Raw genomic sequence first — 23375 nt, 5'->3', positions numbered from 1 at the left:
TTCTCCTCACCCTTGTTATCAGTGAGCAGAAGCACATCCCAGAGAAGTCTGATTTTGTTGGTTCTCCTTGCAGTAATCGGATGCATAACAGAAAATGTTTTGTTAAGAAAGACAAAACAAAGAAAATTGCACTGAAACAAAGGTGATTCTTTATAAGTTGTTCGGTAAAAGTTTGGATTTTTCTCAGTACATTTTTTTTTTCCTCCAGATCTTTCTGGTTCCTAGGGAACTTTAGCTGTTCTTCCAATGATGGAATCAAAATGGATCAAGAAAGGATATGTACAACACAGTAATTCTAAGTAGGAAATATTTTTTAGGTTGTTCTTCATTTTTTTAACTGAAGCATTTTTATTGCTAACAGAACCAAAATTATTTCTAGTAACAAAAATAGTTGATGTTTATTTGGATAGATATGTATTCACATATTTCTGGTATTTTAAAGAGTTCTGCTGTTGCTTGCAGCACCCAAATAGGAGACTCCTAATCTTAGTGAATTATGGAATGCAAATACAAATATATCTATTCTCTAGTTATAGATAGCTGATATCTAAATTTGAATGTGAAATAGCACAAATTCTTTCCTCTGACCAGTAAAAAACTTTGTTAATTTTTCGTGTCTGTCCTAGCATCTTAATCATTCTGATTGTGCTTGTCCTGGTAGAAGTTATTTGCCTTCTTTGTGCTAATAAGGGAAAAACAAAACAAAGCAAAAAGACATGCTCCAGAATTTTGGGAAGAACATTTTCTTTCTTGAAAATTTTAAGAACACTTTAGAGATAATATGGACTGCATATTGTTATTTTTAGAGGGCGGTTCTGAAAGTCAAATGGCGCTGCTGTTTGTGAAGCATCACTTAGCCTGGTGTTTCCAAGAATGGTTTTATTTCTTTGGTTTCCTCTCAGAAAGCCAAATTTTTAGTAATGTGTCCAAAGAAATTATTTTTTCTTCTTTTTAGCTTCCTGTAATGGACAACATGAATCCTCAAGTATGTGCTTCCTGGTGGTGAAGTTCTCCTTTGCTCAGAAATTGAAAAAACCCTCCATCTTTTGATTCTGATTTGACTCTTTAGTCATGCTGATATTAAACTTTTACTTGGGCAGTGCAAAAAGGAGATCTGTTCATGCTTCGTTAATAGCAATGATGTGGAATGGCGTGTTCCTATATGAAGAGCTTGATATTTGATCCACTTAGTGGTGGAGCCGAAAAGCAACGTGGGGATAGTTCACACAGCCATTTTGTCATCCTAGGACTTGCCAATATTATATTTTTATTTATCACTAAAGTATGTGCTAGGGAACGAGGGCTGGCTATTGAGGTGCCTAAAAGTCATTTTTCTTTGGCAATTTGAGAGTTTCTCCCTCAAGTTGGTACTAGTCTTCCACTAGTGAATATCTGAATTATTGGTCTGTGCATAACTGTGATTCAACATTTGTGGAAGGGATTAGCCTTGATAGTAGTGTTCAATAATAATGGTAGGGTAGCCATAAAATCCATATGATATGGTCTCATTTGTATGTAATGCTAAATGAGTTGTTATCCCCTCCCCTGCCCCCACCTCCTTTTCTTTCTTTATGACTTGTATGTAAGAAGAGTTGTTTGATTTTTAACTACTTTGCTATTAAACTAAAGGTCATGTGAGAATCCACAGGAATCGGCCAGTTTCCAAGAATGTGACTCCTGAAAGATGGTCTGTGCTAACACGCTGCTCCCGTAGCCATGGTGTGCTGCGTGCCCGGGTAAATTAGAGCGCAGCTTATTCATCCTCCTGCTCCATCGCGGGAGCTGCATTTTGCATACCCACTACTCTTTATTCTTCAGACTTCATTAATAGTTTCGGTGCACGAGTAAAGTTCTAGGTCACTGGCCCTTTCCCTGTTAGTGTTAATGGAGCCCTCTTTAAGTCTCCTGGAATGCTAAGAATGAGGTTTTACTTCCTTTTTTGGGAACTCCTAATTTTTGCCAGTTGTATGATTACTTCAAGCTTCTGCATTGCTTTAAGCAATACAACAGAATCACTAATTTATTTACTACGAATAATTAGAATTTACAACACAAAGAAATGACATTTAAGCCTTAGCCTTTCAGGAAACTAATTATCATGTATATGAAGATTCCCTGGAAGATGGGAGCTGAATGCTGAGAAGATTTAATGAGGCTGTTTTCAGTTTCTTTTTTATGTTAAGGCCTGTTTTTACTCTGATGCCCTACTGATAGGCTGAGGGGAAAAATCAGATTGGAATGAACAAGTAAGAAATTACTTTAAGACAAGCATGTCTCAGATCCTGGAAGAAGATGTAGGAATTGTAGTTGAAGTCAAGACGTACAGTTCCATTCCTTAATGTAAAATTACCTTCTTACTTGTCAGTTTAAAACTAGCAGCTTCAGCTTTAAATGGTGTGGGTTAAATAGTGTAAGGTTAGATCCTGCAGTAGCTTTGAGAACTACAAACATGTTTAATTTATTTTAGAAACAGCGTCGCAATAAGCATTTTCCTCTTAGCAAAATAACCCCTCACATTATCATATTAAAACGGACTTTGCATGTTGATGGCTGTGTTTTTCAAAGAAAAAGATCAGGAGGAATGCGAATGCTGTCTATTTTGCGCCTGTGTGACTGTATCCAAGTTACTATCCGTAACCCAGGTTTTGTTCTGCTGCAAACTAATTTAAATCCTCCGAGGAATGCATAATATCCTTGCCAAAGGGTTTCACAGAGCAGTTGAAAGCTGTGTTTCAAAATAGGCATTCTTTACAAATTCTTCAATTAAAATGTTGTCTTTCAGAATAGACTATAATAATGCATACACTTTGTAGCGAATAGAGGTAAATGTTTAGTCTGCATGGCTGAATAACTCAGAGCTCAGCACGGCTGGCTTTGCCAGTAGTGCGGCTCAGTAGAGGGTGGCGTTTGAAGAAAACCACAAATTAAATCACTATAGGAGCGTAATAAAGAAATGAACAAGCAAACAACTATTGGGTAGATTAAAAAAGTTTCAATTCTTGTGTCACCTCTCTTTTATTTTTAAAAGGTTGTAAAGCCAGCATAGTCAGATAAATCCTCCAATTTTCCCCCATTTGTCTCAATGAACAGGTGATGAAGTGGCTTTCAGGTCTTCACTCTGGAAGGGCGCAGCCAGCATCCCATACTGAGAGTTGCGAGTCCTGTGGCTTGGGTTGTACTTGCAGCACTTGCAGTAGAGGCTGCATTCATCTGAGTCTGAGCCAGACTTGAGGTTGTGGTGAGCCATTATCTGTGATGGTGTTGGTACCTCCTTTAACTCACCTTTCTTTCTGAAGGTTTGGTTACTGGCAGTGGGCGTGCTGTTATCCAATTACAATGAAAAATGAAGGGCTTACTTCAGTCGGTTTGGATACTATAACAGAATCTCATCAGTTCACAGGTCTGGTAACCCTTCTTTTGTTTGTTTGCTTGTTTGTTTTTTCCTCAACCAATTATTCAGTCGTAATCTTAAGTCATGTTGGTTTCTCTTTCTGGTTAAATGAGTATTATGATATATTATCAGGTGTTTGCCATTAGCAGTACAAGAAACATTTCTGCTAGGAGGAAACAGGATTATGTATTCATGTCAAAAGAGGATTTTCCAAGGAGTTTTTTGCTCTATAATAAGGATAAACGTTTGGAACTGAGTATGTCCAGATAACTTGACCTCAAAGTAGTTGACCAGAATAGTCTCTGGCCCATAAATATTAATTTGTCAGAAACCTTGAAACAGTGGAAAAGTTTTCAGAGAATTTGAATATAAATTTAGGGTTATAATTAGAAAAAAGCAAATCCAGGAGTATAAATCTAGATGAACAGATGTTATCTGGGTAGATGTCAGTCTAGGTAAAATAGTGGGAGATCTATTTTATTTAATTCTCTTGGCTAAAGGACAAGCACTGTAATTTAGCAGGTCTTTTTTTTCCTAGGATTTTATCTGGATGCTAAATTGCAGAAGTCGGTTATAGTCTGCTTGTGAATAGCTTGTGTTAATAGGAAGGCAGAGGTTGTAAGGGTACTAATTTTGACTGAAAAAAGCAGGGAAACATGGATCACACTGCCTTCAGTAGATAGGACAGACTAGTACTAATTGAAGTTAATAGTATGGTGCAGACAATTGGGTAAGGTCAAGGGGGAGAATGTAATTTAAGAACTAATTTTCTGTGCTTCTCTCTTGAAAAAGCAATCTGAACACTGAAATGACAGAAGAGCAATCGTCTTCATTCAGGGAGACCTACCATCCGACCATCCTTTCTTGGCAGGGATGAGTAGGGAAGTGTTTAAGGGTAAAATAGGTACAAGGCAAACTTTATTTCTGTTACCTTCCCAGATTAGAGCAAGAATCTGCACAAAGAATTCTTGATGCATACATCCATGTCTTCTCATGAAAAGCAAGTGCTGTGATTGTGTAGTGTGATGGTGCTATAGCAGAATTACCTGGCTTCCATTCTTGCTTCTTCCAGTCCCCTGCCTGACTGCAGTTGGTTTATGTGGGATGTATACATAGACAACTCCGTGGGTTGGTGGGGAGAAAGGTCTTCTTTGTGAAATTCACTGTCTGTATTTGTTATATTTGTTGGCACTGAAACTTTTCATGCAAAGAGTTTACTATGGTATAATTTTAGATAATAAAGCTGCAGGGGACCTTGACAGATTATCTAGCTCATCATCTTGTCCCAAAAGGATTGTTGTGTCTGTGTCACCCCTGACATGGTTCATCTGATGTGGGTGTGGTTGATACATTCTTGAAGATCTCTGGTGACAAAGATTGCTTTTCTAGACAGACTGCTCTATGCCTTTTTGTGTGTGTGTGTTCATTTTTTGTGTGTAATGCATTTGTTGTTTTTGCAACAAAACTTTATTAGGTGCGATGAGATGCATAAGTGAATCAGTCTTCATCCTGTTTGCAATTATTCTGCTATTGATGACTCAATAAGGTGTTCATAATGTTAGCTGGATTATTTGGCACAAATTCTTTCTTACAGTATTTCATATCAGTGAAGAATGACTCTGAGGTCTTCATGGGTGTTTGATGTGACAGTGCATAGATGCGCTTAAGTTTTCCTTCCTTCTGTACACATTTTAAGAACAGTCTTCAAACACAAACCATAAATTAAAAAACAGCCAGTGAAGAGAGTCAGATCCTCTATTAGTATTCTAGAATCCAGTAAAGAAGACACTCTGTTATCTATAAATAAATATGGCCAAAGTTTCATGCTTTCAGATTCACTGCCAGAAAAGATCCTAGTCCAGATTTATATTTCAGGCATAAACTGCTACAGCTTAATTTTAAAATACTTTCTGTTTATTTTATTGCAGCTCTGCGTCAGAAGTACAATAAAATATCATAGAAGTGTGAATGGAGCTCTAATTGTTTTAGGAAATGGGAGTTCCACTTAACACTGGAAAATGTTGCTTAAAGCAGTAATAAGAGAATGCCAAAGCCGTAATACGTAGGGCATAGTGTAATAGCTGTGTTACGATCTCTGTGGTCTTGATTTCATTAGATATTTCTTTCCTACAATTGCCTGCGTATGTTAGCAGTGGAAATTACTCATGTGAGGAACACTATTATAAAGTGTATCATAGAATCATAGAAGGCTTGGGTTGGAAGGGATTTTAAAGGTCATCTAGCTTCCAACCTCCCTGCAGGGATGTCACCCACTAGATCAGGTTGCCCAAAGCCCCATCCGTCCTGGCCTCGAACACCTCCAGAGATGGGGCATCCACAGCTTCTCTGGGCAACCTGTTCCTGTGTCTAACTACCCTTACAGTGAAGAATTTCTTAATGTCTATTCTAAATCTATCCTCTTAGCTTAAGACCATTCTCCCTTGTCCTATTATTTTCTGAGTAAAAAGTCCTTCTCCATCTTATAAAATGAGACCCTGTTAAGTATTGAAAGGTCGCAATGAGGTCTCTACGGAGCCTTCTCTTCTCCAGGCTGAACAGCCCCAGCTCTCTCAGCCTTTCTTCGTAGGAGAGGTGCTCCAGCCCTCTGACCATCTTTGTGGCCCTCTTCTGGACTTGCTCTAACAGCTCCACATCCTTCTTGGGCTGGTGGCCCCAGACCTGGACACAGTACTCCAGGTGAGGCCTCACCAGGGCAGAGCAGAGGGGCACAATCACCTCCCTTGACATGCTGGCCACTCCTCTGTTGATGCAGCCCAGGATGCAGTTGGCCTTCTGGGGTGCAAGCGCACACTGCTGGCTGATGTTGGGCGTTTTGTTCACCATATAAGTTAATAACTTTTTGTAGCATATCTGAGCTCAGAGAGGGGATAATTCACAAATTTCACAAGGTCTTAGGCCAGATTTGTTGGTTCTTGTCATTGTGATGTGTCTTGTGTTTTGCTTGGACACCTTTTTTATAGTAAGGTAAGTATCAGGTCTGAAAACAACTTTTTTTGCTGTTTCTGATAGGTTAGTTTTCAGCAGGATCATCTGTCCACTCAAACAGTTGTGCCAGCACAAAAGAATTGGCAGTGCCAATAGGAACAGAGGATGAGGCTAAGTTGTTTGGCCACGGTCTCTGGCTATTTCCAAGTTCATGCTGTTTGTGGTGGGAAAGCTAGGTAAAGAAGCCCATCCTGTCCTGTTTTTTTTTTTAATCCTGTTCATTTATATTTGTGTTGCAGCTTACTTTTCTTTCAGCTGTAATGGCCTCACTGCTAAGGGGCCAAGCTGTAAGACAATGTACGTTAATTCCCTCCCAGTGACTCATTTGGCATTTTTACCTTTAGGAATCCTAATACGGGGCTGTACTTTTATGTGAAAACTTCCAACAGTTGGGTGAGCTCTGCAGTAGGCCCCTTGATGCTACTTCCAGTGGTAGCAGCCATGCAGGTTACAAGGGGCAAAGTCCACTCAACCTGTAGGTTGAAGAAGTTGCTGTGACCATGTGTCAGAGCTCTGAACTCGAGTCGATAGTTTTTTTTCACCTTAAAAATAGTGTTTACCATTATCAAGGGTACTACTTAAATCCCAAAGTAGTTGATTTGAGTAATGTTCCACATTAGTACGGGCTTTAGATGAATAAATGGGCATTTCTCTGGTTTGATTTGCTGAGATCTCAGTTCTGTGGGAGTTCAGAAGTTCCCAGGTCAGGGCTGCTGTGGATCCTTGCTTGCTTTTTGCCTGCCTCACCCATGCTGACTCCAGCACTCTTTGATCCTGTAGCTTGCTAGATTGAGGCATACAAAAGACTTTTATAGGGTTAGCTTTTTTCTGGTGAATTACCCTGACGTGGCTTGCCTGGCGTGGTGGTGCAGAGGACTGGCAGAAGTGGAAAAGACGAAGACTAGGACAGTGGGTCAGCCCTTGTCCCTCACGTTTGTTGGGAACTGTTGGAGAGGGAAGGCAGTCCTGTTTTCTTGGCTGGAAAAAAGCAGTTACATGAGTTCACCTATTTTATGTGGGGAAAAAAAAAAAAAAAAGGAAGTAAAAATAAAATCAAAGTAATGCAGAATTATTTCAATGTCCAAATAAAGTTTGGCTCAACTTTTGGGTGAAGGTTCAGTTCTGATTTCAGCTGGAGCAGTTTCCTTTCTTTAAGTTGCCTCGCGTCCTAATACAGTCAGTCATAGATAGGCAGGGAGACTTTCTAATTCTACGGTTTTTTTGTTTTTTTGGTTTTTTACCGTGTTTGAGAGACTTTGGTATTCCTTACTCTTCCAAATCTACAGATGAAAATCATGTGGCATGGAGGGTAAGGGTTTTAAGTTGTTAAACAAAAAGTAATGTTGTGTATGCAAAGCCTTCTACTAATTTTAGTATCTTTTAGTGCAGGTGCTGAAAGGTCAATTGCTAGCCTATCACTTGTGTTGGACCAAGAGGCTTTTTTCTACCCTAAAGCAATGTTAATGTCCATTTAAGGAAGAATGTCTGCAGGAGCCGGTGGTATTTACTAACTGCGCCTGTGAAAACATTCCTCCTCACCCTCAGATGCTCACTCAGCCTTCTGTTCTCCAAGTGACATTATTACAGGCTTTAGCGTGTGGTCTGAGAAATTAAAAGCACGTTTTAATAACGGGAATAGCAGGGTCCGGACCCTGCTGACACTTCCTCTCTTGCCTTCCCCTAGATTTCAGTGCAAGTGGCTGGGAGATTTGGGATGTTTTTTATTTTTTAATATATTTTTTTTGTTTTCCTTGCTTACAACACAAACATCCCTACTGGAGCATTGTTTTATCCATGGAAGTTTCCTGTCCCTGGGATTCTTGCAAACAGATTTTTCACTGATTTAAGGCACTGTTTGCCCTTGTGGCAGTGGGTTGAGGTGGGAGCTTGCATGTGGTGCTGAGGGCCCATGCCAGCCCTGTTCCCTGTGCCCCGTAGGCTGGCTGGGGTAGCCTGAGTGCTCCTGGGAGAGGTAAAACTGCCCACCTTTCCTCTTCTGGGGATGGTGAGGCCTGAATTACCTCGTGTTTGTCCCAGATTGGCCTAGGGAAAACAATGTGTGTGAGCAGTTACCATGGAGAAGATGGTGCACGTTAATTGGTGTGTCAGTCTTAACCTTCACCTCATGCTCTCTTCGAGCTCAAAGCAACATGGGGAAGGCTGTCAGGGCCCTTTTGTTCTGCGCCTCAGCGACCCAGACCCTTGCCAGTGATGTGCTGCACAGAGCAGATTCATGGATTCCTGTCAGGATATAACAGATTTTATCAAGCATCTGTAATTGATGGGTCTCTGAGTGCTTCAGAAAAGAGGACTTCACCTTTTATGCCTGTTACACAGCTAAGCAGTGCGTGTACAGTTGGTGTTTTGAATCAAGATAACAAATGCCTTATAAGCTGAAATCTTAATGATTTGCTTGAGTTGTCTGGTCTGAAACACTAAGTCTGTTGACATGCAAAGAACCTCTCATTTGCTGAAGATCTGACAAAGACTTCTGCTGTGTTTTGTACAAGTAAAGGTATATCTAAAAACCAAAAACCTTGTCAGGCACTCAACAAATCTGGAAAAACAAACAAACAAAACCCTCAACCCTAATGGAAAATTTGGAAAATTGCTTTTTTTTTTTTTTTTTTGTACACATTTTTCTGCACTCAAATAAGTTTTGATTTATCTATCTAGCCTTTTCCCTGCTGTATTTATTCCTGCCTTACTCTGGTTCAATTTGCTGCAGAATCCCACAGCTCTCCCAACGTAACGAGGAATGGTAGCGCAGGGCTTCAGGGAGTGCTGTTGTTTTGAACCAGCTCTGTGACGTGACTCATTCTTCCCATCGCTACCCCACACCACATTTCCTCACATCTAGATTGAGCTGTTTTGTGTCTCTGCATGTTCTTCTCTCTTCTGAGGTCACCATATGCAAATGCTGCTGTAGCAAAGCACTTGAACCTGCTTGTACTGTTTTGTTGGCTTAAAGTGTGCTCAGGAAATGCTCTTGAGTGGCAAAGTCTTGTCTGGCTGCATGCTCCCATCCTGAAGTCCTAGTTTTACTTATCTGCTGGGGGAAGAGCTGTCTTGGCCATGGTAATCAAAAGGTAAAGATTTGAGGTGAGTGCTGCAGGGAAAATAAAGCAGATCACTCTGACACTCATGGAAAGATCAAGAAAAAGTAGAACATGTAGATTTGCTTCTCCAAACAAGTGACACAGAAGTGTCCTTCGCTTGGTTGCTTATTTTTGCTGCTGCAATCTCCGCTTGCTTGCATAGTTCCCTCTCACCAGGCATTGGCTACACGTTCTTTCTGTGATCGTTTCCCACAGCTCTCTGTCGTCCCACGCTTTCTCCTCCTCACCCCAGCCCTCCCTAAGTCAATAAACCACTGGCTCCCTCAGTTGCCCGCGTGGCCTTTGAATGGGAAGAGCCGAGCACCTGCTGGGCTGTGTGCGTGCTGTCTGCTCAGGTGGGAGTCTGACAAACTGTCTGGTCTGTCTGCTGAATTACGGCGGCAGCTAAGCTGCATCTTGCACTTGAAGCAAACTGGATTTTCAAAATGCCTTGTGTGAGTTTCATATCTTTAAGATATTGACCTGTTATTATACTATTATTATTATGCGTGTTCCCCTTCCCCCAACTGTTGACTTAATCAAAATATGGGTACAAAGGAACTCGATTTCTGAGCTCTGTTTCTGTAACAAAGTGGGAGCACAGATGCTGGTGACTGAAGACTTTCATACTGCTAGGACACGGGATTGCACCATGAGAACCTGGACTGGATTTCCACCAGGAGCCTTGGCCAGTCATTGGAGCATTTATACAAAACCAAAACTGTTGGCAAAGCCCCCAAGAAAGAGATCTTCACTCCAAACTGCATAGTTAAAGGGTCATCTCAGAAATCAGAGTTGGGAACCAGTTTCACAGTATTGTCGCTAGGATTAAGTTGTGGATATAAGGTCATTTCTTTTGAAATAGTTCCAATATTAACCGCAGCAGCAACTTTAAATTGTTTCTATCTTAGCTGGGTATTGCCAACCTGGCAAATTTCAGCAACTGAGGATGTGCTTTGTCTGCCTGCATGGCTTCTATCAATATTTTCTCTCTATTCCTGACGCCAGTGATGGAGGCTTCAAAAGTGCTTATTTATTGCACTGAACATCAAATTTAACAGTTATTATCCAGCTATGTGTCTGTTCTGTCCAATGTGATTTTTCAGTACTTTCTTTCCTTTTCTGCGTCACAGCGGTGTAGCATCCTCATCTGTCTCTGGTAAAACATTTGGTTATTTTAGGAGTCAAAAGGCAACAATGTTGGAGAGATGAAAAACTAGTTGATATTTTTATCAGTTTTTCTAGGGATTCACTGCCAAATTAGAAATGCAGTACAAGTCTCAAAAAAAAAAAAAAAGCATTGTGCCAAAGTTTTCTTTTTCCCTTGGAATTGGTTCTGGTTCTAAGTCTATTGTTCTGACTTGTCGTGCTCACTTGCTTGTCAGCAGCCTCTCTCCCTTTGTTTAGTTTGACCAATCCCACAGCCACTGTCTGTAAACACTGAATGAGATTCACTTGGGTAGAAAAAGCAAAATGACAATTAGCCTGTTAAACAGGAGAGCAGAAACCTATGAAAGCACTGTACTACATTTTTAAAAAGCCATTTTAAATGCAACTTGATACTCAGACAATATAAATTGCTACAAAGTGCATGGTTAAGAGGACAGGATAGTTAGAAATACGGTACACATTAACCTGTTTGATCTCCTTTTAGAACATTCCTCAAATACCGATCTCATCTTTATTTCTTTTTAGAAATACCATCTTTAATTAAGGGAAGAAAACAGGAGTTAGCTGCCTTCCATATTACCTTGTCACATGAAAAGAAAAACTTCTGTTTTGAAAATAGCATGCTAATCTCCAGGATTTGCTTCTCTACCTGTTGTTCTGGCTTTAAACAAAGGGTGCTTGATCTGTTTGGTCTTCATCGACATGAAGATGCATCTTACTCTCTTTTGGATCATTGTTTCTGTTTGTTTAGCTTTGGCATGGCATTTGAAGGCAAAACAGTGGTGGTTACAGGCATTCTAACTCCATTATCCATGTGTTCCCTGAGTGGCTTTTGTTTAGCCATTGTTCCAGTGGGTAAACTGCTCCTATGTCAGACAGTTTACATTGCCTCCAGTAGCAAATATCTCTAAGAATTGTATCTAATACGGGAGGACGTTCTATAGGAAAAATAGTATAGGCAGGCACTAAGCCTATAGACACTTATTTTCTGTATACCCACGCAAAGATCACGCTTCAAGTTTTGCAACCTGTAACTATTGTTTTTTAACATACAGGGCATAACACAAACTGTGAAATAGTCCTTCTGTGCATGGTACAAATATCTTCAGTGTTTCTCTGTTCCTTCTGTCTGTAACAGGCAAACCTTGTTTTGCCAAGGATTTTTTTGGCTCAGCCTGTGGTTTGTGATCTTTGTATTAGGTTGGATGTATCACTTTAAGATGTTGTTCAGGAGGCTAAGGTGGTGGGTTTGGTGGTCGACTCAACTTTGAAAAAACATTATGGATTTTTCTTCTGGTTTCTGGTGTTTCTTGGGAACGTTGCTGTAACTTTGAGATTTGGATGTTCAATGCTATTTGTTAGTGATAGCTCTTTAATAGGCATAACCAACAGCAAAACAGGGAAAAAATATGTTATTTTTTTTCTAATCAGCAAAATCTGATTAGAGAAGATAAGAAGAGAAGTGTGCAAAATTTTAGAAGGGAGAGATGTTTTGTTTTCACTCTCCTAGTATAAAGAGCTGTGCTGTATTTGAAGTTTGGACTCTTAGTTCTGAAGTGAGACGGAATGGATCATATCCGTCAACAAGAGGAGGATTTGGCTGCTTTTCTCCTAGCTTCTTTATTTTCTGTTGAGATTAGTTCTGTTTTCTTTTTAAGAGCAGGGCATGAATGCTTTATCATTTAGTTGAGTGATTATTATATTCATATAATAATTTCCCCGTGGAGCGGGTGTCCGCAATTTGACTTCCTTGCAGAGTGGTTTTCCATTAGTTCTGCTGTTTGAGCTTGGTGTTTAATTCTGAAAGCTTGCCAATTCATATTTTCTATTCTGTTTTTGTCTATTCTAGAAGGATTTAAATAATGCTAGATTGACACCCTCCCCATCCCCCCAGTTTCTCTTCTATCCTCTGGTATGCTGGTATTTCACTGAGTGACTTTAATATTAATATCACGTACTAAGTAGTTAAATTGAGCATTTCCACCAATCATTCATGACAAGCCTTGTGATAAAGGATTCTTTGGCGATTAGTTTAAGTTAAACATTTGACTTTTGAACTCATTTTTGTGGTATGTTTGAAGACAGTGGTGGCCAAACAGTGTATTTTGCTGAGTAACAAACGGCAAACATAGCTGCTTTTTGTTATTATAATAGAGGGATAATTGGCATTCTGGTGTTGATGTAGTTGATGTTTTACTTAGCTTTAAAAGAATTCAAAATACTTTGTTATTTTGCTCTAATACAGACAAATAAGGTCATGGCTCACATCCCCTTCATTTTTAAGTGGATTTTCAAATGTATCCTGTTGAAACAAAGAACACAAATTGCGTTTGCTTGGAAATGCAATGGAGCATATAAAGCGTGTACTTCAAAGGTCCCATTTTGGGTGAGAAAAGGATTGACTTGAAGCAAAATGTAGGTGGGACATATCACAAATAGGATGAGCTCTGTAGAGCAAGACGTGCATCTCATTGTCCTCCAAGTGATGGCTGTCTCTTGGCTGCGCTTTGTAGGCAATGTGGTCAGGGTGAGCACATCCTAGGGCTGCGGTCAGATGTGCTCTGGCCCACCTGCTGTTCGCTGACCCATTGCTGCATTCGGGTCTCTTTTGATCTTAGATACCAAAGATTCCTGTCTTTATTCCCTTTCTGGGTTAAAAATCCATGCTTGTGATCACACTAATTGTTGGTATTGGAGTGCTCCATTTGGATACGGAGACTGTCAGAAGTGCACAAAGATCATTCAGATAAGGTACCCAAGTTCCGTATCCTTTTTTGGATTCCTTTAATGTGAGAACTAAGGCTAAGTGATTTTTTTTTATTTTTATTTTTTAATTTGCTGGGTGATCTGTATTCATAACACTGTATGTTTTACATAATTCCTATGAATAACATTAGCTCTTTTCACCCCCATGGAGATGTTTTTCAGCTTGCCAAAGTGCTTTTCTTTACATGTTAGACCTGATAAAAGGCTTATGTAGTGAAAAAGACATTTTTTTCCAATTTTACTGCTGTTCCACTGTAGGATTATATTACTGTAAACCCATTTTACTTAAATATTTTGGGTACTGTTTGGACACTTCAGAAGAAGTGTATTAAAATGTGCGGTTAAAAACAGCCTTTCTGAAGGGGAAAGGTAATGTAGTCTCAAATCGTTGAGGTTTGGGATTTTTGCTTGTTTTGTGGTGTGCATTCAGAGGGGGTGATGACAGAAAGGTTGGATGTATGCAGAGGTAGGAAGCTGGAATTTAGCAGATACCAGGGCTCTATGTGATAAAGACAGAAAACCTTTGATTCCCCATGCGGCATGAAGAAAAGTGATTATCAAGAAATGATGTGTAAAATAGTCTCGTACTTGCAGATAACTTCTCCAGGGTTTTCTGAAGGGTTAGCTGGGTTGATTCCGAGAACGCACTTGATTATAGTTGATTGCCTAGTCACATTTTAATGCAGAGTGAGAAGGAGTATTTCATCTCATCTTATATTTCTGTTGTGGAAGTTTTTAGGAAATAGTTAAAATTAACATAAACCTTTGTGCTTTTCTAGCATCTTGGTAAGAACTTGTGATACCATACTTTAAACCTTTACTAATCAGAGAAAATGACCTCACTGTCCTTTTTAAAATTGTTTAAAGTTGTTTTGGGGCAATGAGAAGAAACCTAGATTTATTTCCTCTCCTAAATCGTTGGTGTGTTTAAGAAGCTGAAGAAATGTCAGGATAACTGATGGTGCTTGTGTTGTGAAGATTCAATTTATTGCCCAAACGTTGAAAAACAAAAAAAGTTGAAAACAGAATTTTACTGACTATACATAGACATCTGCTCACCCGTCTTGCCGGACTCTTTAAATATGTTACTGTCTCAAGTGCTCATCATTTTCAAAAAGCTGATGTAGCACAGCCTTCCCTGGAGCTGTGTGAAAGAAAGAGCTTGAACCTGCAGGCATCTGGTTGAGGCAAAATACGTGGGCTAATTAAAACTGCTGAAATCAACCTGACTGATTTTTCATGAAACGAACTGGGAAGCTCCCAGATATGTGCTCCGCCAGCAGAACTGCAAGGCGAAAAAGCAAGTTGGTGCAGGAAGGGGGATGGGGACGGGGACATTTTGCATCAGCACAGTTGCTGCCAGAGTCACTTGTGTGCGTTTCGAAACCGCTCCTTTTGCATTTAGAAATGCTGCTTGGTCTTTTGGAGAAGACAGCCCCTCCCCGGTTTTTGTTTGTAGGATGCCCAAGTGTTTATCGGAAGCGACCCCAGTGAATCACGCGGGAGGTTGTGCGCAGCGCCTGCTTGAGCTGCAGGCCGGCGGTGTGCTGGAATGTAGGGCTATCTTTGGGGCCGCTTCCTTCATCCTTCTGATTCTTTCGAAAGCATCTCATTCTGCTTGTATTTTCCATACTAGAGGTTTACAGAAAAATGTTTATTGCTACAGCTTCAAACATTTACTGAAATGCTAGAAAACCTAAAGAATTTCTGTGGATTCCTTATATTAAGATCAGATGTGGGAATGTCACATTGAATGTCTGCTTTACAAAACTCAGATGATTTTAATGGAAAATAAGCATCTGAAATGGTATGTGCCTAGCAGCAAAATAAAAGAGCAGGGGGAAGGGAACGGACAGGGGAACGATATAATGGGTTGGGATTACACCTCAGTGGTTCCCAGTCTGATCCTGGGCTGCCGCTGACAGAAAGCGATTGCCTTTCAGGGGCGTGGAGCTGGTTTCTGAAGCGAAGTGCAGCATTACAGGGAAGCAGGCGATGCAAGCAAAGCACTAATCTGCCTGGCTGAAACGGCCTTTGGGTTCAGGCAGTTTCAGCTGTAGGGCAGTTTGAACGAAAAAGTTCAAGAGTGTTCTTAATTTTTCAGTAAAAATTAAAATCTGTCAGGTTGACTTTCGTTGATTTTTATTAATCTAAAGGCTAGCCTAGAACATAAATAGCACCAAGATTACTGAGGTAACTGAAATTTCTGGATAATTGCATGAGCAGGCTATTGGATGTATTCTTTTGGATACAGAAAGCTAATTTTGTCATGAGTTTTGAAGTCCCTTCCAACCCAAACCATTTGGTGAGGCTTAAGCAATGGATTTCCTCACTAAGGCTAATGGTTACTAAGATTCAAAAATCTTAGTAACTCTAATAAAAAGTGTTCAAATGTTAAAATTCCATAATTGTCGGGGTGTAAACTGGTGCTCATCAAGCCTTTCATATGAGGGCACAGTTTAAGTTGGCTGTGGCTTCTGTCTTGAAAGAGGAAATTGGCTTTTGGTTTTGGGAAGCCTCTGGTGGCACCCAGCAGCCTGTAGGGGAGGCCCTGCCCGCCCCATCCTGGAGTCACAGTGCCTGCAGCTCCTGAGGGATGTCCCAACCTGGGCTCGTCAGCCTTCCTTGTAACCCCAATGTCAACCCACTGCTGCTGTGGGTCCCACCACTCATAAGCATGCTTGCCCCGGCTGGTCCTTGGCCCACTCCCTCCCTGTTCACTTCCCCGGAGCTGGCCGTCAGTGCAGAGGCTGTGTTCTCCAAGTGAAGTTTACAGCAACTGCTTGGCTAACTGTTCTGTGCTTGGGAAGGGAGCCTTGAACTGTGGGAGCATGAGCTTTTTGGGGTTCATTACTAGAAAAACTTAGAAGTACATATCTGGAGGAGAGAACTTGTGAGGAAAGGAGCACTTGTCTGCTTGGTTGTTGCAAAAGCAATTTTATTGTTCCTACAGCATTATAAGCTGAGCTTCACACTTCCCTTTAAAGAATGTTGACCCTTGAAAATGCAAAGCTTTTTTTGAGGTCTGTGATGATAACTGTTCTCTTCTTTGTCCTCTTGGTTTTCTCCTCAGTTTATTAAAGGCTGCTCTTCCAAATTCTAGTCAGATGGTCTCTTGCCTTTGTGTTTGTCTGGGATCTTAATTCTCTACCTGAACAACCTGAAGGCTAGCAGAACAAAGTTTTCTTTTCTGCTTTTCTAATAGCATGTCATTCTTCACCTGCATGACATTAATCTGAATTTATGTGAGATCTTCCCTGAGCCTCTGAGGTCTTTCTGAGCAGGGCTGGCTTCACATGAGCTGAAGATGATTTCGTTTCTTGTTGCAGTGAAGGCGTAAATTTATTTCTTATTTTGTCACTTCAGAATGGACTATTAGGATAGTGAGATAAAATAGGATACAGACTTAAGTTTATATTACCAAAATTTGTGACTGTTACAGTTTATAAAAGGTAGAGGATGTTGATTTAAAGATCAGCTCCTAGAATGTGCTGTGACAGTGTTTTTTAAACTCTCCATTAGTAATGGACCCGAGAGAACCAAGTGAAATATTTTTGATTTATAATTACTTAATTTGAAAAGATCACTTCTTGAAAACATCTTTTGAGTGTATAATGATTTAGATGTGATCGTTTTTCAAGTATGTCTTTCCTTTGTGATAAAAGTAGGCAGGTCTACGTTAACATGTTGATTAAAAGTATACTGGTGAAATTGCGTTAGGATTCTGGTGTGGGTGGGACTGTAAAGAATTTGAATGGCCTTTATTTGGGTTCACTTACGTTCAGTTTTGGAAGCATATGCCCTTTTAGTTTGTCAGTTTTCCAGCACTTGTCACTGTGGAGTTTGCTTTGCAGCAGCCAAAATTATTATTATTATTTTTTTTAATGCTGTGATTTTCAATTAGCAAATAAGTGTTTTTTCTTTTAAAAATACTGCATTCCACCATTCTCATTGTATGCTTTTTTCCTACTTTTGTGTCCTCTGGAAAAGATGATGTCAAAGATTGTCAGTATCTAAGCCTTGGAATGGTGATTTTTTTGTGTGAATTAGAAACTGGCGTTCAAGTCATTTGACACGTGCCTCCGTACTCTTGTAGCCCAGCTCTCTGCTTCTCAAGTTGTTACCCACTCATCTAGAAGCTTTATTGAATGCCTTACAATAGTTCATTCTCTGCGTTGTTTTAGTGCAGAGTGCTAGCTTGTGATGTTATTTTTTGGGGGCTTCATATCTGCTTCAAGATAGTCTTCCAAATAACTAGATTGTAGTTTTTCTTTCTGTAAGGTTGTGTATGTTAAGCTAGTATAGACCAATCTAGACACAGCTGACTTAATCCAAAGGTGGTTGAGCTCTAAATATCTCTGCTGTGTATTTCAGAAGTCAGAAGTGTCTCTGAATTTTATTTTGTACTTTTTGGGTCTCACCTATCAGCAGTTAGTACTTTAGAAATGTAATCTTTTGAACCAAGTGTTTCGGTAAATCTGGTATGAAACATTAGTGGTGTTCTGTACCTCTTTCAAATCAGTCATGTAGAGGTAAAATTATTGCTCATGACAAATGGGATTGTAAAATCATAGAATCAGTCAAATGGAAGGGACCTCAGGCACAGTCCAAGCTCCTGCTCAAAAAGCAGGATTAGCACTGAACTCGGACAATGTTGCCTAGGGCTTTGTCAAGCTGGATCTTAGTTGGATTATTTCTTTTTTGTGATTAAGTAAAAGCAGTTAGTTGTCAAACTTTATTCTTGTACTGGAGATATTAATATCTGTTTGAAATAAATTAAACTTTTCTGAAATGTAAAATTAATCTTTGAAAATAGTAAGTCACTGATGCATAAATTTTATGAAATGTGGGAAATACATGAAGCAACATAAAAAGACAATTGTATAACTGCATATTTTTGTTTTTAGAGCCTTGATGAATATGAAGATGATGAAGCAGGACAGAAAGAGAGAAAGAAGGAGGATGCTATTACTCAGCAGAACACGATACAAAATGAGAGTTCCAGTGCAGATACCACTGGCTCATACTTACTACAGGTGAGTTCTTAACACTTTCTCCTTTTGGTATTTTACTCAGTTCTTAAACCGGTGTTGCCTTCCTTTTTTGTACTCCTACTTAACAGTAGATTGTATAATATATGAAGACAAACATGAAATTCAGAAGCTGTAACATATCTAGAAATAGAACATAAGGTTCCTTTCCTCAAACTCAGCACTGCTGAGACTCAGCTCTAACAACAGGATCGTTAAGATAAAGGTATAAGTGTCCACCAAATACTCAGGTGGTATGAGACAGAAAAATGTGAAGATAAGAGAAAAATACTCGTGGGTTGAGAACGTTCAGTTAATAGTAAGCTTTTCAGATCAAGACCCTTAAAATATGAAATAGTCAACTATTGACTGCCTGCATATGTGATTATTGGTGCTTTCCATGCTTCCAGGATGGATTTGGTAGGTAGAAGCAGAGGTAAAATTATCTTCTTCCATTCAGTATTCTGCTTCTTTTTGTTGTCCTTCATTCTCTTCCCCAGAATCACTTGTCTCATCTATTGTGTACCTCTTAGGATCTTTCTTTGCACAGTCCCGACTTGTCCACTCTGTCACAGCCCAAAAGTCTACTGATGGTGGGGGTGGGGAAATCCAGTCATTACAATTTATTGTCAATTAACAAACTTCTAATTACTGATTCTGGTATTGAAGCAAACACACACAGAAAACACCTTGCCTCTACAAAATCACTTCCCCCCCTTTTTTATTTTCCAGTCCCCTTGCAGTAGGTGATACTCTGTCCCTTCAGAGGCACAGATGATTGGGATAAGTTGCCATCTATTTCCATGTGATTTCTCCAAGGTGTCCCAGTGAAAGACATGGGGAACACAACTGCTTCTTTTTCATGTGACTGAATGCTGCAGAGAAAGCACAGCCTATAATACCTTGCACAGCCCCTCTCAGCTGCCTCTTTTCCAAGCTAAAGAATTCTGTTTTATTTAGCTCTTCCATGTACAGAAGACATTCAATAACATTCTGTACTTTTTTCTGCTTTGACTCTGCTTTATTTGGGATCAGGAAACAGAAATGAAGAGCATGTTCAAGATTAAGATTCAGATAAACCACTCTACAACCATGTGCTCTAATTTTTTTTTCTGCTTCTTGCCTGATAATTCCTGCTAGTGTTCCTTCTCAGTGTTGCTGAGCACTGAGTTTACTTTATTTGTTTGTGTGTCTATTACACAAGTTCAACATTTTGGGTTTATCCCTGAGTCATCGTAGCCAGCTCATATTCATGCACATGTAAGTTGAGATGCATTATTATCTTTTTGCCTCACTTGATGCTTATGTACACAGTATTTCACCTACTGTTTTGCCTCCCAGCCACTCCTAATAGAGAAGTCCTACATATTTCAACAGTTGACTCTGTTCTGAATAACATCTGTGGACATGACCTCCCCAAATGTATTGAAAAGCACAGGTCCCAGAATGAGTTCCCATGGAACTCTTTCAGGTACTCCATTCACTGCAATAGCTGGCTGTCAGATCCTACCATCGTTTCATGGCTTTTCACTGCTAATTTATTCATGGAAAGACATCATCTCTTATTCCAGTGTAGTTTAATTTTGTAAAAAAAATAAAAAAAAAAAAAAAAAAAGAGGGGGATAGGGGAAATACCAAAATTCAGTAGACTGTCAACCAAATTTCTCTTCTGGACATTTTTTGAATTAGTTACACTTAAGAAATCTCGTACAGCTTTCTATTTTATAGGTGCCCTGGTGACTCTTCCAGACTATATCATACTTATTTATTTACTTCCTAATTCTGTTGGACTCATTAGCACCACTTTATTCAGAATAAATATCAAGCTTGGTGGTCTGTAGCTCTTTGGTCTACTCTAGAAACTTCTTAAAGATGGTGACTGTGTTAACCACTGCTACAAGGGCAGTTTTAAGTGAGAGATTAAGTGACAAGAAAATCAGGAGGAAATCCAAATGGATTTACCAAGGGGAAGTAATGCATGACCGACCTGATGGGGTTCTATAATGGAATGCTCAGCCTGATGGATGATGGTGAAGCAGGGGATATATTGTCTTCCTAGACTTCAGTCAGGCCTTTGACACTGTTCCCCCTGAGATCCTCCTAAAGAGGTTGCTGAAGTAGGGTCTGGATGAGCAGACAGTGAGGTGGATCAAAAAAATGACTGAATAACCAGACCCAAAAGTGGCTGTGGTGCAATCTGTACATGGAGATCACAGGGGTCAGTACTGGGTCTAGTCCTCTTTAACATCTTCATTAACAATCTGGATAACAACTGAGGGTAGATTTCACCCTCAGTAAATTTGGAGATGACACAAAACTGGGGGGAGTGGCTGACTCACCAGAGGGCTGTGCTGCCATCCAGAGGGACTTTGACAGGCTGGAGAGGTGGCCTGACAAGAGTCTCATGAAGTTCAACAAGGAGAAGTGCAGAGTCCTGCACTTGGGGAGGAACAGCTCCAGGCACCAGTACGTGCTAGGGGCCACCCACTTGAAAAGGAGCTTTACAGAAAAGGACCTAGGAGTCCTGGTAGACACCAAGTTGAACAAGAGCCAGCAGTGTGCCCTTGCCACAAAGGAGGCTCGTGGTGGCCTGGATTGCATTAGGCAAAGTATTGCCAGCAGGTCGAGGGAGCTGATCCTTCTTATCTGTTTGGCAGTGGTGAGACTATGTCTGAAGTGCTGTGCTGAGTTCTGGGCTCCCCGGTACAAGAGAGACTTGGACGTAATGTTGAGAATCCTACACAGGGCCACCAAGATGATGAAGGGACTGGAGCATCTCAATTATGAGGAAAGGCTGAGAGAGCTGGGCCTCTTCAGCATGGAGAAAAGAAGGCCTGGAGATGTCTCATCAATGTCTGAAGGGAGGGTGCAGAGAGGGCAGAGCCAGGCTCTTCTCAGTGGTGCCCAGTGCCAGGCCAAGAGGCAGTGGGCACAAACTGGAACACAGGATGAACTCTTCCTAAACACGAGGCAGCACGTCTTTTCTGTGTGGGTGACGGAGCAGCAGCAAAAGCTGCCTAGAGAGGCTGCAGAGTCTCCTCCTTGGAGATCTTCAAAAGCTGCCTGAACGTGGCCCTGGTCAGCCTGCTCTGGGTGGCCCTGCTTGGGCAGGGCTTGGGCCTGGTGGGCTCCAGAGGTCCTTTTCAGGATTCCTCATTCTGAAATGTTTTTATACAGTTTAGAATTTGCTTGTCAAGCTTTTTTTTTTGTGCTCTGCTTTCACTCTTTCAAGAAGCATTCCAGAAGTTGTCACTTCATTTCCCTGGTGTTATTGTTATATAATATTTTGACTGTATTCTCATTTTCCTTTTATTTTTTTCTTCTATATATTCTATTCCTTTTGACCAGCAGTCTCAGTTTCTCTTTAGCAGACTGCCTGCATTAATTTTACCCCGCACAGTTCCAAGTTTGTCACCTCCAAATTCAAACAGGCACTACTTCTTTGCTGACAGAGCACAGCAGGGGTGTCTTGTCACTGACAATACAGTGTCCCAGTCCTCGGATCTGGCAAAAACCCAGGCTGCCTCATGCACAGAACAGATGGAACCTTAGCAAGTTGAAGCTGCTAAGACTTAATCAGTTTATTACTGACTGTCAACTCGCTTTTAATAGAATACTTCTATAAGTGGCCCAAACTTGAACAGAATTTGACAGTGTTGTTTCAGCTTAGATGAATTAGTTTCATTTTTATGGTACACTGTGTAACAGTGGAGCCTCATTCTGTTCTTAAAATTGAGGTTATATTGTAAATCGAAGAACTCAGTCAACTCTAGGTGGCTTTAACCGATATTTATTATAATTCTACCTATAAAGCAAAGTAACTGCATTTCTTCAGTTAGAGAGTTTTCCACTGATTTGTCCATTCTATGAACATTTTATGAAGCTTGTAAATAATTACTGTGACGTTTACATGGGAATCACAGATATTAATGACTCTGTGTCTGATAGACAAATAAATTGCTGAATTATATTCTCTTGTTTCCAGTCCTTAATCTGATCTTTTAGCTTTATTTTAGTTTTATTTTAGCATTGTGGTCAAAATGCAGTTTTTGAAAACAGCTTTGAGGGCTTAGCTCTGGCTGAATTTCACAGAATCACAGAATTGTCTAGGTTGGAAGAGACCTCAAGATCATCGAGTGCAACCTCTGACCTAACACTAACAAGTCCTCCACTAAACCATGTCACTAAGTTCAACATCTAAACGTCTTTTAAAGACCTCCAGGGATGGTGACTCCACCATTTCTCTGGGCAGCCCATTCCAATGCCTCACAAACCTCTCAGTAAAGAAGTTCTTCCTAAGAAGAATTTGAAGTCCTTGACCCAAAGCACAGAGATGTGAGACTTATTTAAGAATAGATAGGAGAGTATTTTTCCTGAAGCAGAACTTATTTTAGCTGAAATCAACTTACCTTTTTTTTTATTATTGGAAATGTGGATGTGGCAACTGGCAACTTTATCTAAACATTGAAAATACAGTGCAATCAGAACTCTCATTTAACTTCAGCAAAAGATAGTGTGGAAAGCTTCACCTCACCAGCTGAATCAAAACTATATCAACTCCCAAACAGAGAACAAGTGTGCTGACTATCTTGCTTAATTTTTCTACTGTATTTAATTGTGCAGCTCTCAGCTTGTGGGTCAAAATGTTTGTTGCCAAATACTGACTGAAGTGTATGGGGATGCAGGCTGAGAGTGATAATGTTAAGGACAAGCAGTAACTACAGCTAGGAATTGACAGAGTCTGGCAATTATACAGGTCCATCTCTTGCTTAGCAGAGAGGGTAAAATTAAAAATAGTGCAAAAATATTTGATAGCAATGTCTTTCTTGCAGTTGGACAGAAGTGTTGTTATATTTAGGGTAATGTCTCAGTTGAGGAAGGGGATGATATCTACTCAAATAAAGATAACTTGCA

The 23375-nt window shown here is 40.2% G+C and overlaps 1 protein-coding gene across 2 annotated transcripts in view; it reads left to right on the top strand.

The window, feature by feature from the left end:
- Positions 1-23375, top strand: part of PAWR (pro-apoptotic WT1 regulator) — an 80729-nt gene that overhangs the window by 20649 nt on the left and 36705 nt on the right. For both annotated transcript variants that reach the window (XM_038171677.2, XM_027454386.3), the window contains exon 3: positions 18339-18467. In XM_038171677.2, the coding sequence (XP_038027605.2) occupies positions 18339-18467 (129 nt within the window). The remainder of the gene's footprint in view (positions 1-18338; positions 18468-23375) is intronic.

The sequence above is a fragment of the Anas platyrhynchos genome, chromosome 1 (assembly GCF_047663525.1).
Source record: "Anas platyrhynchos isolate ZD024472 breed Pekin duck chromosome 1, IASCAAS_PekinDuck_T2T, whole genome shotgun sequence".
In the NCBI taxonomy this organism is placed as follows: Eukaryota; Metazoa; Chordata; class Aves; order Anseriformes; family Anatidae; genus Anas; species Anas platyrhynchos.
This window is presented reverse-complemented; position numbering and strand designations above follow the sequence as displayed.